This window comes from Colobus angolensis, unplaced genomic scaffold (genome assembly GCF_000951035.1).
Source record: "Colobus angolensis palliatus isolate OR3802 unplaced genomic scaffold, Cang.pa_1.0 Scaffold172, whole genome shotgun sequence".
Lineage (NCBI taxonomy): Eukaryota > Metazoa > Chordata > Mammalia > Primates > Cercopithecidae > Colobus > Colobus angolensis.
Window position 1 is genome coordinate 4,198,124 of NW_012114844.1, and position 18,615 is coordinate 4,216,738.

The 18,615-nt window shown below is 39.9% G+C and overlaps 2 protein-coding genes across 3 annotated transcripts in view; one reads left to right on the forward strand and one right to left on the reverse strand.

Moving 5' to 3' along the window:
* CHRNA3 (cholinergic receptor, nicotinic, alpha 3 (neuronal)) overlaps positions 1 to 7,002 on the forward strand; it is a 29,413-nt gene extending 22,411 nt beyond the window's left edge. Inside the window, exons 6-8 of one of the 2 annotated variants that reach the window (XR_001001407.1) lie at positions 3,296 to 3,488; positions 6,045 to 6,142; positions 6,864 to 7,002. Coding sequence is in view for 1 of the 2 variants with exons in the window: in XM_011938407.1 (XP_011793797.1) it covers positions 3,296 to 3,424 (129 nt within the window). In the remaining variant the exon portion in view is untranslated. Of the gene's footprint in view, positions 1 to 3,295; positions 4,728 to 6,044; positions 6,143 to 6,863 lie in introns of those variants that run through there. The other variant, XM_011938407.1, reaches the window with a different exon arrangement.
* The window catches only part of CHRNA5 (cholinergic receptor, nicotinic, alpha 5 (neuronal)), a 17,386-nt gene continuing 5,125 nt past the window's right edge, over positions 6,355 to 18,615 (reverse strand). Inside the window, 5 exon segments of the mRNA XM_011938444.1 lie at positions 6,355 to 6,963; positions 9,708 to 10,539; positions 11,945 to 12,054; positions 13,789 to 13,833; positions 18,267 to 18,418. Of these exon segments, the coding sequence (XP_011793834.1) occupies positions 6,802 to 6,963; positions 9,708 to 10,539; positions 11,945 to 12,054; positions 13,789 to 13,833; positions 18,267 to 18,418 (1,301 nt within the window). The 3' untranslated portion in view covers positions 6,355 to 6,801.

Consider the following 18,615-nt stretch of genomic DNA (forward strand, 5'->3'; position numbering starts at 1 on the left):
TTTTTTTTTTTGAGGTCTTGTTCTGTCATCCACTTTGGAGTGTAGTGGAGCCATCGTAGCTCACTGTAGCCTCTAAATCTTAAGCTCAAGCAATCCTCCAACCTCAGCCTCCCAAATGCTAATTTTTTTTTTTTAATTTGAAGAGGTGGGGGGGTCTCACTGTGTTGCCCAGGCTGGTCTTGAACTCCTGGACTAAAGCATTTCTCCTGCCTTGGCCTCCCAAAGTGCTAGGATTAAAGGTGTGATCCACCACACCTGGCCTTTTGAGCCCTTAGAAGAACATTTATCCATAAACATTCTTGAGAAGGCATGCCAATAAGAAGGGAAACAAATCCAGGGGGCTACAAGGGGGAGGAGGAAAGCCTCAGGCTCTACCAGTCAATGGGCAGCTCAGTTCTCTGCACTTCCCTTCAGCCAGGCTCTGCTTGGCTTGCGAAGGGACCCCCTGAACCTGCATCTCTGGGCTGGGAGTGGCAGGCTACAGAGGCAAAGGAGAGAAAAAAGAACTCTCTCTAGCCCTCCCCTCCACCAAGCCCCTCCCCCTGCCCAGGGCTGCCATCCCCAGTCCCCGGCCACACCTTCCCAGTTTCTGGGCCTTTAAAGTAGTCTTCTCTTGCTTCTGGGCCAGCTGTCAGTTTGGGCTAGTTCACCATTTTGCCTAACACTCATCTATCTGTGACTCATCAGAAAATAGCCAATATCAAGTGCTTTAAAGACTTTAGGAGTTAGATATAAGTCCAGCACAGTGACTCATGCCTGTAATCCAATACTTTGGGAGGCCAAGGAAGGAGGATCTCTTGAGTCCAGGAGTTCAAAACCATTCTGGGCCACGCAGGGAAACTCTGTCTCTACAAAAAAATTAAAAATCAGGCCATGTGCAGTGACTCACGCTTGTAATCCCAGCACTTTGGGAGGCCGAGGTGGGCAGATCACCTGAGGTTGGGAGTTCAAGACCGGCCTGGCTAACATGGTGAAACTCCATCTCTACTAAAAATACAGTAAATTAGCCTGGGGGTGGTGGCATGAGCCTGTAATCTCAGCTACTCATCAGAGGCTGAGGCACGAGAATTGCTTGAACCTAGGAGGCAGAGGTTGCAGTGAGCCAAGATCGCGCCACTGCACTACAGCCTAGGTGACAGGGTGAGACTCCATCTCAAAAAAAAAAAAAATTGCAGGTGGCTCACACCTGCAATCCCAGCACTTTGGGAGGCCGGGGCAGGTGGATCACCTGCAGTTGGGAGTTTGAGACCAGCCTGGCCAACATGAAACCCCATCTCTACTAAAAGTACAAAAATTAGCTGGGCATGGTGGTGGGCACCTGTAATCCCAGCTACTCAGGAGGCTGAGGCAGGAGAATCACTTGAACCTGGGAGGCGGAGGTTGTAGTGAGCCGAGGTCATGCCACTGCACTCCAGCCTGGGCGACAAAAGCCTAGGCGTCTCAAAAAACAAAACAAAAAAAAGTCACCTGTGTGTAGTGACACACACCTGTAGTTCCAGCTACTCGGGAAGCTGAGTGCAGATTACTTGAGCCCAGGAAGTCGAGGCTGCAGTGAGCCATCATCGTACCCCTGCACTCCAGCCTGGGCAACAAAGCAAGACCCCATCTCAAAAAAAAAAAAAAAAGATAAAAAATTTCTGTCCAGCCAGCTCTTTTTGCACCACTATTTATATTCATGTGTAAGACCCAAGTGTCATCTTTCTTCATGAGGCTTAAGTAAGGGTCATTTTATAAATCAACATTAGTATCACTAGGCTCTATTCATTAAGGACTCTTCTGAAACAACCTTCTGAGGGAGGTACTGTTCTTATCCCCATTTTACAGATGAGGAAAATGAGGCTAAGAGCGGTCATGGAATTTACCCAGATTCTCACAGCTCGAAAGGAGCAGAGCTGGGATTCCAATCAGTTTGTCTCCAAGTCTCTGCTTTTCCACCCCTCTGGCCTCCTAGAGCCTTAGGCTGTGGCCGGTAGGGGGTGGGTAGGAATCTCACATCTCAAGGTGTATCTGAAGCACACACAAACCAGTCTTAGGAATTCTAATAAAGTACCTTATGGCAAATATGGCATCATAATTCTAATTTTACCTATGACAGTAGTGTCACCAAGAGGACACATTTACTCAGGCTCACAATGGTGATGTAAAATCTTCGTCTCCCAGTGCCATTTCAGTATACCTAAATTAATAAATTACATGCTGCCTCTTTATTTTGATTATTGCTTTAAAATCAGCTGACTCATGGGTTCTCTCTCTCAATTCAATTATGGCTTCTTTGCTTTCTGAATTGTCTAGGAGTATAATTACCCTACAATTTTCCTTCCTATTTCAAGCCCAAATTGAAGCTGTATGATATATAATTGGTCTTGCTTTTTCTCCCATCTTTTACTTTATTGTCAGCAATTATTTCTGATGTTCAACCTGCTCTCCAACTGCACAGTATTCCATGATACTTTGGCCTTACACTAAAAATGACTTTTGATCAGCTGGGCATCGTGGAGAGGGCAGTGGGGAGGGAAAGGGTGATGAGGATGGACTTGCCCTGATGTGTGTTCTCATTTTTGGAACAGATGTTAAAAGGAAATTTATTTTGTTTTTGAGACAGGGTCTCGCTCTGTTACCCAGGCTGGAGTGCAGTGGTGCAATCTTGGCTCACTACAACCTCCGCCTCCTGGGTTCAAGAAATTCTCATGCCTCAGCCTCCCAAGTAGCTGGGATTACAGGCATGCACCACCACTCCTGGCCATTTTTTTCATTTTTTGTAGAGACAGGGTTTCACCATGTTGGCCAGGCTGGTCTCAAACTCCTGACCTCAGGTGGTCTCAGCCTCCCAAAGTGCTGGGATTACAGGCGTGAGCCACTGCACCCAGCCAGAAATTTATATCTAAAACTGGATAAGGAGTACTTTGAAGCACTGGTAGATTATGTTGGACTATATTAGGCATTCTAACCAAGGCCCAGAATCCTTCCGTGGAAGTCCAAACTGGTTTCGCTAACTTTATAAAATTGGAATTCAATTTAGAAAAACTAGGTTATGCATATATTAGGAAACTTCTGATTTGAAACAGATCTAACATGACAAATCTTTTACACCTGTTTCTCTCCTGCATAAAGAGAAACTTGAGAATGGTAGATTTCCTCAGACTACATCAATTAGGAAAAAAAAAAAAGGGGCTTCTTGCATATTAGAGACAAAATGGCTTCTACTGCAATGTATTTATTAAATCTTCAGTATTGAAAATGTATTAATTTTGCCTTCCTTCGTGTTTTTTTTCTCTTTTGTCATTTTGTTTTGCAGATTCAAGATGATTGGAAGTATGTTGCCATGGTGATTGATCGTATTTTTCTGTGGATTTTCACCCTGGTGTGCATTCTAGGGACGGCAGGATTGTTTCTGCAACCCCTGATGGCCAGGGAAGATGCATAAGCACTAAGCTGTGTGCCTGCCTGGGAGACTTCCTTGTGTCAGGGCAGGAGGAGGCTGCTTCTTAGTAGGAACGTACTTTCTGTTATCAAGCTACCAGCTTTGTGTTTGGCATTTCGAGGTTTACTTATTTTCCAGTTATCTTGGTTTTTGTCAAAAAAAGAATCATGCAAAAAAAAGTAGAATATTTATTATGGATAAATGAACATTTAGCCTTTTTGGTATGGTAAAGAGATGTCAAAATGTGATTCTTCTATGTGATAAGTAGTGTGCTGTGCTATGGAATATACATGTAAAAATGTTTCCTTTTAAGACAAAACTGGATAGAAAAATGCTGTTGAGAAATATGAAAAGTCATTCAGTTCAGTATCACTACAGATGTCCCAGTGGTTTTTCTTATTTAGCCCATAATCTCTTTGCAGGTTTATACTAATTCAGCAATCTCCTACTGTTACCCATTTCTTACCATGCATTTCTCATTCTTTACTGGGTCTAAAGGGCTGTGCCTCCATTTCAGAGAGCTTCAACTAATTCTCTTGCATAATTCTAAATTATACCATGAGAAATCATGCCTAGTTATTCATTGTTAATAAACTGTCTTAGTACACCATAAACTGGGTGGATTATAAACAACAGAAATTTATTTCTCAGTTTTGAAGGAGGTCCAAGGTCAAGGCACCAGCAAATCTGGTGTCTGGTGAGGGTCCTCTTCCTCAAACGGTGCCTTCTAGCTGTTTCCCCACATGACTGAAGGGACTAGCTACCTCTGTGGGGTCTATTTTATAAGGGCACTAACCCCATTCATGAGAGCAGAGCCCCCATGGCCTAATCACCTCTCCAAGGCCCCCTCCTTCTAAGACAATCACACTGGGATTAGGTTTCAACATATGAATTTGGGGAGGACACATTCCAACCATAGCATGAACCTTGACAACAGGGTTTCTCAGCCTTAGCACTATGGACATTTTGGGCTGGATAAGTATGTGTTGGGACAGAGTGGGGTATCCTATGCATTGTAGGATCTTTAGCAGTACCCTGGGCTCGACTCACTAGATACCAATGACATACCCTGCTTCTTCACCAGTTACAATAACCAAGAATGTCTCCATTGTTAAATGTCCCGTTAGGAGCAAAGCTGCCCCTGGTTGAGAAACATTGCTTTAGACAAATTGTTAAGAAAGAGTATCATGTACTACACTTCTGAATCTTAACGTGATCATCATCACTGACGGATGATTCAGAGACTGTTTGAATCTTGTCTCACTAGCTGTTTTTCCTATGCAAAAATAAAATGGACAGAATTGCAGCCTGCTGTGACTCATGTTTCAGTAAGTCAAAAGAAAGATGTCAACAAAATTTATTTATATATAAAAATCGTAAGTAACAGTGATGGCAGTATAAGAGAGATCAGGGATGTATACAAGCTAAGGTAGCTAACAGGCAGTTTAAATTCATCACACCAGGCTTTCACTCATTAAATGGCATTAAACACCTGCCTACAATTAAATGCAAATTAGACAGGGTCTCCTCTGTCTTCCAAAGAGCATTAGCTTGAACTTAGGTTACTTATTATAAATAAATGAGGTGTTTGTGATCTCAACAGCTAAGAGTCCTAAATTGAACGCAGGGTTTTTGTCAGTGTTTGCTACCTGGTCACACCTGAAGTGGTGACATTTAGAGATGAAATGTAACTGTTTTATCCTTGATACATTATACTGTACTAAATCATTTATGCTGTACTAATAGACTAAGATTGATTACATCTAAAGGCCCTTGCAACTGTAAGATTCTATTATTGTAATTGTTAGAATGAAGGAGAGAAAGTTGAAATATTACAAGTATATAACAGTGTGCTTATACCAAATTAGAATACTATTTTTAATATTAAAAGACTTTTTTCACAGAATGAGTTAGACCTAAATGTGTTTTTTATTATTTATTTTTTGAGACAGAGTTTCGCTCTTGTTGCCCAGGCTGGAGTGTAATGGTGCAGTCTCGGCTTACTGCAACCTCCACCTCCCAGGTTCAAGTGATTCTCCTGCCTCAGCTTCTTGAGTAGCTGGGACTACAGGCACCTACTACCATGCCCAACTAATCTTTTGTATTTTTAGTAGAGACGGGGCTTCACCATGTTGGCCAGGCTAGTCTCAAACTCCTAACCTCAAGTGATCCACCTGCCTCGGCCTCCCAAAGTGCTTGGATTACAGATGTGAGCCACTGCCCCGGCCCTAAATATGTTTTTTAAATGGGGTTCATGTGATTGTAGTGGACTGACTATTCTAAGACCAAGGATAAAGAGATACTACCACAATTTATATAGAAGATGGTTCTATTAATTGTGGGAAATGTGGACAACAGGATTGAAATTAATGTTAAGGATATGCTACTGCGTGACCACAGGAGTTGTCTACTATATGACTTTACAGTGGAAGGTAAGCTACAGAAATAGTTAACACAATAATTATTAAGTTTAAGCATCTAAAGAATAAAGTAAGCCTTAAAGGAGTTCTCAATTCCTGTTTTTCATTTATTTTAAAAACGTTGGTTATGAAAAAGCAACATCACATTAAGTTGTTGTTGTTGTTGTTGTTATTTGAGACAGAGTTTCGCTCTTGTTGCCCAGGCTGGAGTGCAATGGCATGATCTCAGCTCACTGCAACCTCCACCACCTGGGTTCAAGCGATTCCCCTGCCTCAGCCTCCCAAATAGCTGGCATTACAGGTGTGCACCACTACCCCGGCTAATTTTGTATTTTTAATAGAGACGGGGTTTCTCCATGTTGGTCAGGCTGGTCTTGAACTCCCAATCTCAGGTGATCCGCCTGCCTTGGCCTCCCAAAGTGCTGGGATTACAGGTGTGAGCCACCGTGCCCGGCCACATTAAGTAATTATTATATCAAGCATCACATTAAGTAATTATATCAAGTAGTCAGCTTTTTAAATATAGCAGTATAATATATTAAAGATTAGCTGTTACTCAGTGAGTACAGGAAAGTTTATATACCTTTACCAAATGCAGAAAAGTTTTAAAATCAGTCTTCAAATACAACTGGAATTCTCTAGCACAAAGGATGAACTTTACTGTGGATTATAAATTAGTATTATTTGCCAGGATACAAATACTAGAATTTTCACTAGTACAGTTCAGATAATATTTTGCTGCTATTTTTAGAAGATCAAATGTTATCTCATCAGTTACTACTTCAGTCATACAGCCAACTGTTCAAATGGATCATCTGTTAACATAAATTGAGGTTAGCAACTGTTAGTCTGTTAAAGCTTGCACCAAATTTAACACATAACTTACATGTTCATAATTTTTTAAGTGCCGTAAGATATATGTGTGTTAACTAAAGGTATACTTCGGTCCCTTGGGAGGCTTCACTTACTTGCATTTCCAATATGAACTGGTATTAATATATTTGCCCATTTATAAATAACAGGAACAAAAAGCCCAAGAGATCCAACAATTGAAACGAAAAGAAAAGTCCACAGAAACATCCGATCAAGAACCTGGGCTACGAATTTCCAATCTCCAACAACCTGTTATGGAAAAATAAAAACGCATTACATAATTGTAAATTCTGTGCATATTTTCACATGTAACAAACACACTGAGTTAGAAGCCAGGTCAGTTTCTGCCTCCCACTGCTGCCTGTAAACAGTAACTGACCCTATACTCAGCTCAGGGACAGACACTAGCCTGACAGTCTGTTATAGATATAAGCTTTAAAAGACACTACAAAATATGTTCATTTACACATCAACTTATATTACAAGTGGTTTATTTTGATAGATTAAAATAAAAATTAAAATAGACTACTTGGATATTTTACAATAAACTAAAAGTTATTCTTACTATGTAGTTATTCTTGCTGTTTATTCTTGCCCAGCAGTGTTTACTTATTTTAATATTTTCAGAGACTCTAGCCTGAGATTAATTTCATGCCAAATTAAAAGTTGGTTCAGAATAATACATGTTAGAAAGCTGTTCATCTTCCCCACATACACACTTTATTTATTTTTGGATTTCCTAGGGACCACTTCAGTCTAATTTCATGAGCACAGAACGGTCTTCCCTGGAGCCAGCTTTAGTAGGGAGCTGGCTCAACAGCTCAGAGCCGCCACAAAGAAAAGAGAAGGATGAGCCCAGCCACTGAGCAGCCCTTTCTACCAGGCCATCTCCTTGACCAGGGGCTTCCCTGGCCCTGAGCCTCTATGAAGGATGGTGTCTATATAGTTCCTCTATAGGAACTGTGCCTCCAAGGTGTAGGATAATTTAGAATTTAGGGCATTGTAAACACTCTGTTACTTCTCTGCTTCTTTTATTTTGAGACGGAGTCTCGCTCTGTCCCCCAGGCTGGAGTGCAGTGGTGCGATCTCAGCTCACTTGCAACCTCTGCCTCCCAAGTTTAAGTGATTCTCCTGCCTCAGCCTCCCAAGTGGCTGGGACTACAAGCGCACACCACCACACCCAGCTAATTTTTCTATTTTTAGTAGAGACAGGGTTTCACCACATTGGCCAGGCTGGTCTCAAACTTCTGACCTCATGATCCACCTGCCTTGGCCTCCCAAAGTGCTGGGATTACAGGGCATGCCACCGCACCTGGCCACCTCTGCTTCTAAGTTTTCTTCTGAAAATAAAGCCAGCCTCCCTGATCCTAGTAGTATAAGCCATGGCCCTTTTGCACAGTATTTTGCAGACGTTTATTAAATTCCATCTCAGTCTAAACCATTATCTAATAAATATAATGTACTTTTGAAAACTCCATTGATAGCTCCAAACCTTATAACCTAATTTAATTATGCTACCACCAAATAGATACTTTACAAACCCACAAGCATTAAAAAGTTTTTATGTTGGTTGCCCAAAGTCTCAGAAATCAGCATGAAAGAACTTATGCATGTGACCAAACACATGCTCCCCAAAAACCTATTGAAATTAATAAATAAGGAAGGAAAGTCTTATTGAAATTAAATCATTCAAATATGAAAAAAAGTTTTAAAAAAATATACATCAAATGTCCCTTTTGGGGTATGTCTCCTCATACCTGATGGAAGATTTTCCATTTAAAATAGCTCTACAAATTATAATTCACATAATTTTAATGTGCATTCAATTATGAAAATATTACTATAGTCATAGGTTTAAAATAATACACAACAGAAGACATAACCACGACAAAACTGAAATCTTACACATTTCGAAAGAAAATGCAGGCCAATGTGATCGCATTAATAAAATTAAAATGTATTCATGTTCAATTCTTGAATTTTAAATATTAACCTTAAGGAGACACAGCAATTTTTCTATAAGAAAGTTTTAAGCAAATTTTTGATTTTAGGCAAATTAAGCACAGTAAACACTAAGTGTCAATGAATCCTCTGATATATAACACATAACACAAAAGAACACCTTACTTCTCTTAATTTCCCTAACATTCTCTTATAAATGAACAAAAAGATTTGTTTTAGAAAAATATATTGGCTATATTTGTAAGTTCCACATTAGGCTCATTCTTTATCATAACTTTTTTTTTTTTTTTTAAGACAGAGTCTTGCTCTGTCACCCAGGCTGGAGTGCAATGGTGTGATCTCGGCTCACTGCAACCTCCACCTCCCAGGTTCAAGCGATTCTCCTGCCTCAGCCTCCTGAGTGGCTGGGACTACAGGCATGTGCCACCATACCCGGCTAATTTTTGTATTTTTAGTAGAGATGGGGTTTCACCATGTTGGCCAGGCTGATCTCAAACTCCTGACCTCAAATGAGCCACCCGCCTCAGCCTCCCAAAGTGCTGGGATTACAGGCGTGAAGACACTGCGCCCAGCCTAAAATAACTTTTGATAACTCCATTAACTGTTATAATAGAGTTCTGCCTTCAGATTGTCACAATTTAGAAACAAAGTTACTGAAGACAAAATTAAAACAGTTCACCCACTGCCCTCAACCCAAGAAATTAAAAAAATTCATCATGTCAGAGCCAAGAAATATGGCAGGAATATTATTCCTTAGAATATATAACACTAAATTTTCTTTAGAGTTATCCAAGATGCTGATGGGGGAAGTGGAGAAGTGCGATTTGTGTAGATGCCCCATTTTGCAGGTGTTTTAACTGAAACAAGCCTTAGTAAAGATCTTTTATAGAAAATTATGTCAACCATTCTGGCCCTCAATCTATGCTTAGTCTTACTTAAGGGTCATGCTGTTTACTCTGCCAAAATTAATGAAAGTAACTTCTGAACTTAGAATGGAAGCAGATCTGCGTTTGTAAATACACATCACAGACCTCATGGACATCGTTTTCCTTCATGATGTGTCTTGTAATGTAGCGAATAGAATCGAGTGCAGTTTCCAATGTGTTTCTAGAAGATTCTGGTCCACTACCACTCTCAGTTTCCTCTTTCTGAGTGAAGTACCTATCGACATGACTTCTCATGCAAAGCAGTTTGGGAAGCTTGTGAAGAAATATCTTGCGGACCCAAGGCGCCATGGCATTATGTGTTGAGGAAGAACGATGATGAATGTTGATAGCGAAGACAGTTACCATAATTGACAGTGTCACAAAAATCATGGTAAATACCAGATACTCTCCAATCAGAGGTATGACTTTTGAAGATGAGGGTATGATCTCTTCAATAACCAGAAGGAAGACAGTCAAAGACACAAGTACTGAAGTGCAGAGACAAATCTTTTCACCTTCATTTGAAGGAAGATAGAAGACAAGTACAGTTAAAAATGATAGCCCAATACAGGGTATTATAAGGAACAAGGTATAAAAGAGAGGCAGGCGCTTGATTACAAATGAGTAAGTGATATATGGATACCAGCAACAGCTGTCAGTTCTGTTTCCTTTGCTCCCCGTTGCACTCACAATTTCTCATTCTCCATTATCAAAAAAATCTCTCTTGTCTACATCTTGGTCCTCTAGAATTATATCAACCTGTGATCCATCGTAAGTCCAAGAACCAAATTTCATGGAACAGTTCTGCAGGTCAAATGGGAAAAACGTGACATCTATGGTACAGGAACTTTTGTAGTTTGCTGGTGGAGTCCAGGTGACAGTGCCATTGTACCTGACGACTGTTTTCGTACTGGTCCCTTCAAAACGTCCATCTGCACTAAAATACACACATAGATGATAACAATGCAGAAATTAAACAATGCACATGAATTGTATTAATATAAGCCTAATATAAATGCAGGCCTATCACTGATTGCATGAAATAATTTTTAAATTACTATACTTCAGATAAGATATACCTGCTACACGAATATCTGCTACACAGATATTCCTGTTCCAGGAATATATTCCTTAAATATCTAACTCTATGAGAACCGAATCCCTTCTTCTGCATCTACTCCAGAACTGACAAATCTCTATTTCACAGAAGCCTGAGATTCTAATGATTGAAAAGACCTCACCTTACACACAAAACAGACTCAGGCTATTTACACAATGGGCAGGCATACAGCCAGAACCTGAATCCACATTCCTAGACTCCCTGCACAGTGCTCTTCTTCCTTCATCACAAATACTGGCCGTTTTTTACTTTGATGGGGAAAGACCATCAACACCAAGCTGGGCATGACCCTGAAAAGCAGCTGTGCCTCTCAAGCTCTCCCACCAAGTGAATTCATATACTAGAAACGTCTAGCAGGAAAGCACACCACCAACATAAGGTTTCTTTAAAATGTTGCTCTTTGTCTTCAAATTAATGTGGCTTTTGCACACTATTCTGTAATATATCCATGTTTAATATAAAAATGTTTTCAATTACTGAAAATAAAATGATGCTCCAGGAAGCTGCATCATGTGTCCTTACAAGCTTTGTTCACTTCTTAAGAAGCATGGAGGTAAAAGGTGTCAAAAGATTAAAGATATTTTTGCATAGCAGTTGGTCTGTCCTCATGCCAAATGGCCTTCTTTCAAATTAGATAAAGTGCTTTAAGATAAGCACAAATTCCCAGATTTGCCCAGGAGTGGTCTTAGAAAAAAATAAAATTGGTAGCCAGAATTATCCTCTCCCCTAAGTTTAAAAAAAAAAAAAAATCCTCAAAACACAGCTAGGTAGGATGCCTCTAAAGATGAATTAATAATTAACCCAGCATTCCTCATTGTGGGAAAATGACAATACAGTATTTAAACACAATTAGAAGGATGCACAATTCAACATAAAATATGACCTCAACGATGTAAATAACATATTTAAAAAATCTGGAAGTCCGCCAAATATGTAGTCTAGTAAATCAAAGGGTAAGTGGAAGTATCAGTCCCCTTGGTGTGACCCCCCTACCCCGCCACGTGATAGCTCTGTGATCTGCCACGTGATAGCTCTGTGAACCACCACCCTAAGCCTCTGTTTCCTCATCTATAAAACATGTAATCATACCCAATACATGCAGTCATGTCATCTGATTTTTATACCTAAACAATTTTCAAAAGGGAGAAAAATTATTAGTGCCTAACAGAAACACAAATGTTTTCTTTTGGAAATATGAAACTATATTTAGAATATAACTTACTTATCAAACAAAACGATATCTGGTGTCCAGACAGAGTCTGAAGGAACACGTATCACTTTTATTCCACCATAGTCATCAGGGTTCCATCTTAATTTTACATCTATCCATTCCTTTAAAACAAAGAAATCTGCCTCAATTTCAATAAAACTAATAGTCAAAAACAGTGAATACTATACTTTTTTTCACACCAGGAATTTTAGACATGAGATCACCTCTACCCCCAATAGAGAACACCTCCCTATCTTTCTTATTATGGGCACCAGATAACCCTGTCCCCTTGTGTGGTGGTTCTCACCATGGTCCCTGTGAGACACAGGTGAGAACCAGAGCTAGATGTGTTCATGGCTCTGCTCAGCAGCTCTTCTCCCATCAACTGACTGACTACATCCAGTACTTGAAGCCACACGTATTCAAGGGAAACATTCTTTTTTCCAGATGTATTGTCACCCAATTTGGCTGTTCTGGTCCACGCAAAAGGGAGTTGGATTTATTGCACATTCTGCATATTTCAACACCTTGCCCTACCCTCCATGCAGTTACAATTCTGTGATCAAGTTAGGAGCTGCAGCCTGAGAAAAGCATATATGCCTTTCAGGAGTTTGGGGTTAGGAAACAACTAGTAGGTATAAAAATTAGGGACAAAGAAAAACAAAAGGAAGCATTCAACAGCAGTTAGGATATATGTATGGTGGCCCAGAAAAAAAACAAAAGTCCTTTATATAAAAGGGACTATTTACAAAAAAAAAAAAAATTCATTTCATTCTTGCCCATTTCCACCTCAGAGAGTCAGAATCCTTGCAGTGGACTATAAGCAGCTGCTACTCCACCAGCCTCTTTTTGCTTATCTGACGCCATCTCCTACACCCCCTCTCCCCAATGGTTCTCTCACCACTAGCCACACCAGCCTCTTTGCAACTGCTTAAACACACTACGCACACACCAGCCTCAGAAACCTTTGCACTTGCAGGTCCTGCTGCCTGGAACACTCCTCCCCAGATATACACATGGCTTGCTCCCTCTCCGCCAAGACTTTGTTCAGACATTGTCTTCTCAGTGCTGTTTTCTCTGACCACCATTTTTATAAGTACACCCCCCAAATATTCCCTATCTTCTTTTCCAGTGTGTTTTTCCCCAAGCTTATCAGTTTCTAAGGTACTATACAACTTACTTGCTATTTTTCCCCCACTAGAATGAAGTTCCATGAGGGCAGGTGATGTAGTTTGGCTGTCTCCACCCAAATCTCATCTTGAATTGTAGCTCCCATAATCCCCACATGTTGTAGGAGGGACCCAGTGAAAGGTAACTGAATCAAGGGAGACGGTATTTCCTGTGCTGTTCTTGTGATAGTGAATAAGTCTCATGAGATCTGATGGTTTTATAAAGGGCAGTTCCCCTGCATACGCTCTCTTGCCGGCTGCCATGTAAGACATGCCTTTGCTCCTCCTTCGCCTTCCACCATCATTATGAAGCCTCCCCAGCCATGCTGAACTATGAATCCATTAAACCTCTTCCCTTTATAAACTACCCAGCCTTGGGTATGTCCTTATAGCAGGGTGAAGACAGACTAATACCACAGGGTTTTTTGTCTGTTTTGTTCACTGCTGTTTCCACATAACACTGTCTGGCACATAATAGGCACTCCAAAAATACTAGCTGAATAAATACAAGCATTCCATCTACCCTCATCTTTCTGTATCCTGCCAATCCACCAAGGCAGGTGGATTGAATTCACGTATTCATTCATATTCACAAATATACATCCTCTTGTATTTCTGCTACAAGACATATAATAAAAATAGGTGTCTCAGTCACTAATTGGGTGCCTGTTTGAATTTTACACATACCTGTTTCAACCAGACGTTTGTTGTCATTAACTGATTTTTCTCATCCTTTAAAAAGCAAAAATTTAAATAAGGTTGATTTCAATTACAGAAACAATAATTCTTTAAATGATAAATTTCACATTGTTATATAAATACACTTCTTCACATAGTACCCATATTTCATTCATCAGTCTGGTTCTCTAGAAAGCTAGGATCTTTCTTCCAGCCTAATTTCACATTATTCCTTTCAACATACTCTCTATTTCAGATAAACTACACTAAAAGATACCTTTGGCATTTTTGCATTTAACGTTAATCATCTCAACTACTATATTTCCTCAAATTTAAGATGCAGTCTAAGATATAAGCACAGTATTATTTTATGTGCTTAGCACTAAGAGGAGAAAAAAAAGTTGGCAATGAATTTCAAGCTGCCATGAATTATAAGACACATGATGATTTCAGAGGTGTTAAAATGTGGACAGACAAATGTAGGATGATCCCCAGGAGGAAACCACTAATAAATGGAAAAATGTTAACTACAAGTGTAAGCATAGCAGAAGAGTTTCAGGGGTAATCATATTTATAAAAAGATTTTATCTTTAAAATCAAAACAAGCCAAAAACGAGATTAAAAAAAAAAAAGACAGAATATGTGGGAAATAAGGTAGGAATCCACCAAATATGATTCCAGGGAGCTTAGCGATAAAAGGAACCTAAAATAGCTCAGACACAATTCAGTGAATTTTCCATTCTCCATCTCCAGGGCCCTCACCCTTCATCTCCCCGACTCCAGTCCTCTTCCATGTTCGTTATCAATGACATTTCATTTTCTGGGCTCTTCTCTCAAGAAGCAACCCTTCCCCAACTTCTCTGCTTGGTTAGCCCTTCCTTCTACCACTTTCTACAAATGTTCCTCAAGGATCAGGTTCCTGCTCTTCCCACTAACTTTAAAAACTCATCAAAGTGGGAGGTGAGAGGCAAGGGCAAAAACAAAAACAAAAAAACTCATCAAAGTTTTCAACAGTCACCTCCAAGCCAGCAATTCCAGATGGACATCCTTGTTCTCATCTGTCATCTCAGAGCTAGTCTTGACTTCCCAAAAGCTAGTGAACATTTTCTTTGGAATTAACACTTCAAACCACAATCAAACTCATCATCTTCTCTGCCCTACTCCCATAACAATGAAGATTCTTTTTCTTTTTTCTGAGATGGAGTCTCACTCTGTCACCCAGGCTGGAGTGCAGTGGCATGATCTCAGCTCACTGCAAGCTCCACCTCCCGGGTTCACGCCATTCTCCTGCCTCAGCCTCCCAAGTAGCTGGGACTACAGGCACCTGCCACCACGCCTGGCTAATTTTTTTGTATTTTTTAGTAGAGACAGGGTTTCACCACGTTAGCCAGGATGGTCTCGATCTCCTGACTTCGTGATCTGCCTGCCTCAGCCTCCCAAAGTGCTGGGATTACAGGCGTGAGCCACCACGCCCGGCCGACAGTATTTTTCTTTTCTTTTCTTTTCTTTTTTTCTCATTTAACAACATAATTGTGATTTTTTTTTTATTATTATACTTTAAGTTCTAGGGTACATGTGCATAACGTGCAGGTTTGTTACATATGTATACTTGTGCCATGTTGGTGTGCTGCACCCATCAACTCGTCAGCACCCATCAATTCGTCATTTATATCAGGTATAACTCCCAATGCAATCCCTCCCCCCTCCCCCCTCCCCATGATAGGCCCCGGTGTGTGATGTTCCCCTTCCCGAGTCCAAGTGATCTCATTGTTCAGTTCCCACCTATGAGTGAGAACATGTGGTGTTTGGTTTTCTGTTCTTGTGATAGTTTGCTAAGAATGATGGTTTCCAGCTGCATCCATGTCCCTACAAAGGATGCAAACTCATCCTTTTTTATGGCTGCATAGTATTCCATGGTGTGTTTGTGCCACATTTTCTTAATCCAGTCTGTCACTGATGGTCATTTGGGTTGATTCCAAGTCTTTGCTATTGTGAATAGTGGACGTTTTTCAAATGTGTTACTCTTCCACTCTAATCACCTAGGCTTCAAAATGTGATGCCTCCCTCCATATTCAGTGGTCAAGTCCTGCTCCTTTTGTGTGGTCTTCTAACTTGCCTCTCATCTTCTAGTCTCTCTTTCACTCCTCAAAATCATGTACATTACTGTTTTACTGATCTTCTGAAAGTACTGCTTTGATCATGTCTGTTGCCTATCAGGTCTCTCAGTCATTCAGCATTTACTATGTACCAGATACGGTGCTAGGCTCTAGGACAGATACAAGGAATAAAGCTCACCTAGTTTTGAAGATGAAACGCCAGAGCACATGAGTACCAGTGAGTATAATGGGCACCATATTAAAGTGCAAAAAAAAAAAAAAAAAAAAAAGTTTGAACACAGGAGAGGCTGTCTTATGCAGTCTGGAAAGTTTCACAAAGGGTCTGACAGATGAATTTGGCCTTGAATAATAAATGGTTAGTGCCGGTTGGAAAGCTCTCCCAAGAAGTAAACATGGCAGGAGCAAAGACAAAGTGGCATGCAGGGATCCTCCTCATCTTCTCCATCATCCAGTCATACCACTCCTGTATGCCAGGGCTCCCAACATTCATCTTTTGATCTAAACAGCTGTACAGCAAGGCTCAGTTATCACACATACCTACGATTATATTGTTCCTTTGTACTTAAATACTTTTCCTCTCTGCCATGTCAAACCCTACACCTCCTACAAAGCCAGCTCAGGTGCCACCTCATCTACCCTACCTTCTTTGATAAGGTCATTCATCAAGATCTGAATTCCCAGCTCTTTCTGGTATCATGATTTAGTGCTACAGTTTTCTACACCATTTGTTTGCCAATGACCTCAACCAGAAAGATCTTTGAGAGCAAGCCCCACCCACCTTACTTTTCTTTTCCTGTTTTTTTTTTTTTTTTTTTGAGACAGTCTTGCTCTGTTGCCCAGGTTGGAGTACAGTGGCACAATCTCAGCTCACTGCAACCTCTGCCTCCCGGGGTTCAAACGATTCTCCTGTCTCAGCCTCCTGAATAGCTGGGATTACAGGCACGGACCACCGCCCAGCTAATTTTTGTATTTTTGGTAGAAAGTGGGTTTTGTTATATTGCCCAGGCTGGTCTCAAACTCCCAACCTCAAGTGATCCACCCGCCTTGGCCTCTGAAAGTGCTGGGATTACAGGCGTGAGCCACCATGCCTGGCCACCACCTTACTTTTTCACTTTCCTATTTTCATTTAAAATCTCCCCATACTGACTAGCCAAAGGCTGAGTGCACAGTCCATATATATTCATTAACCTTTCTGGAAGCAGTTAGATGACACAGCTATAGACTTTGAAAAAGGTATATCCTTTGGTTCACTAACTGCCTTTCTTAAGGAAAGGAGATGTTCAGGCATTTGTGTACAAATATATTCATCATTGTTAATTATAATAAGAAAAACTGGAAACAAGCTTCTGTTCAAAATGGGAGAATGCTTAAATAAATTATAGATGAAATATGTAACCACTAAAAATTACATTTGAAGAGCATGTAATGACATAGGAAAATGTTCATTATGTCGTAGTAGAGAAAAAGCAGTAAACAAATTATTTCTAAAATATTATTCCAATTTTGTAACATACACACAAAGAAAGTCTGGCAAGAAACACAACTAATTATTAATATTAGTCATCTCCGGGTAGTACAATTACAGTCAATTTTTAACTTCGCATTTGTAATTTTTTGCCCTTTCCAAATTCTCTACAAAAATCACCCATTGCTTCCATAATCAGAACACAAAGCATATCTATAAATGTTATTTTAAAACATATATATATATATATACATACATATATATACACGTATACATATACTTGGTTATTCTGGGAACACAACAGGGAAATAATTACTGATTTACACATTCAGAACAAGAAGAAACTAGTTTAAAAATTAACATGAATGTTTTAGTTTAAATAGAATCCCTTGGCAATAGGAACAATTTATCAAGGGAACTTATTCTACTTATGAATGTCACATGGAAAAATTTCTGAAATGTTTTAAGTGTGAGCCCAAGATAATGATCTCTTGTGATACTTTTAGGTCCTAAGAATCTATCACTCTATTTTTGGACTTTTTCTCCTAAACATAAAAATTTTTTTTTTCTTTTCCCTACTTTCAAGCTAACAAGTTACTCTTAAACTTTTTGAACCTATTTTTAACACATTTAAGGAATATACAATGTTTTAGATCTTTGAATTTGTTAAAGATAGACTTATAATTACCAAATTGAGATAAACAGTTTCTAAACTATAAAATATATAAACACAGTGTGTTATCATGTATGTGACACAATCATTACTTTTCCCTGGTGAGTTCCTTCAAGCAAAGGACTGCCTCCATCACCTTTGCAATCCTTGGTGCCTAGCACAGTGCCTGGCCACACACCAGGCTCTCACTAAATCTGTGAGAAATTGAATACAGAAGGATACGCACACCTACCACATCCACCAATTGAGATATTGCAAGTCCAAACTTTATTTTTATTTTGTCATTCAGGTGTTCCACAGGACGAATCCATCTTTCGTAGTCTTGAAATAAATCCTTAAGCAAACTATCTTCATGTTTTGCAATAGAAGAAGGTTCAGATAATCCTGTATAACAAATTTCTAAAAGTTAATGTACTGGCTTCTCTCCCACAGATCCCTACACTTTCAAACAAAAGTTCAAACCCAGGAGGCAAAGGTTGCAGTGAGCCAAGATCAGGCCACTGCACTCCAACCTGGGCCATAGAGAGAGATTGTCTCCAAAAAAAAAAAAAAAAAAAAAAAAAAAAAAAGTTTGAACACAG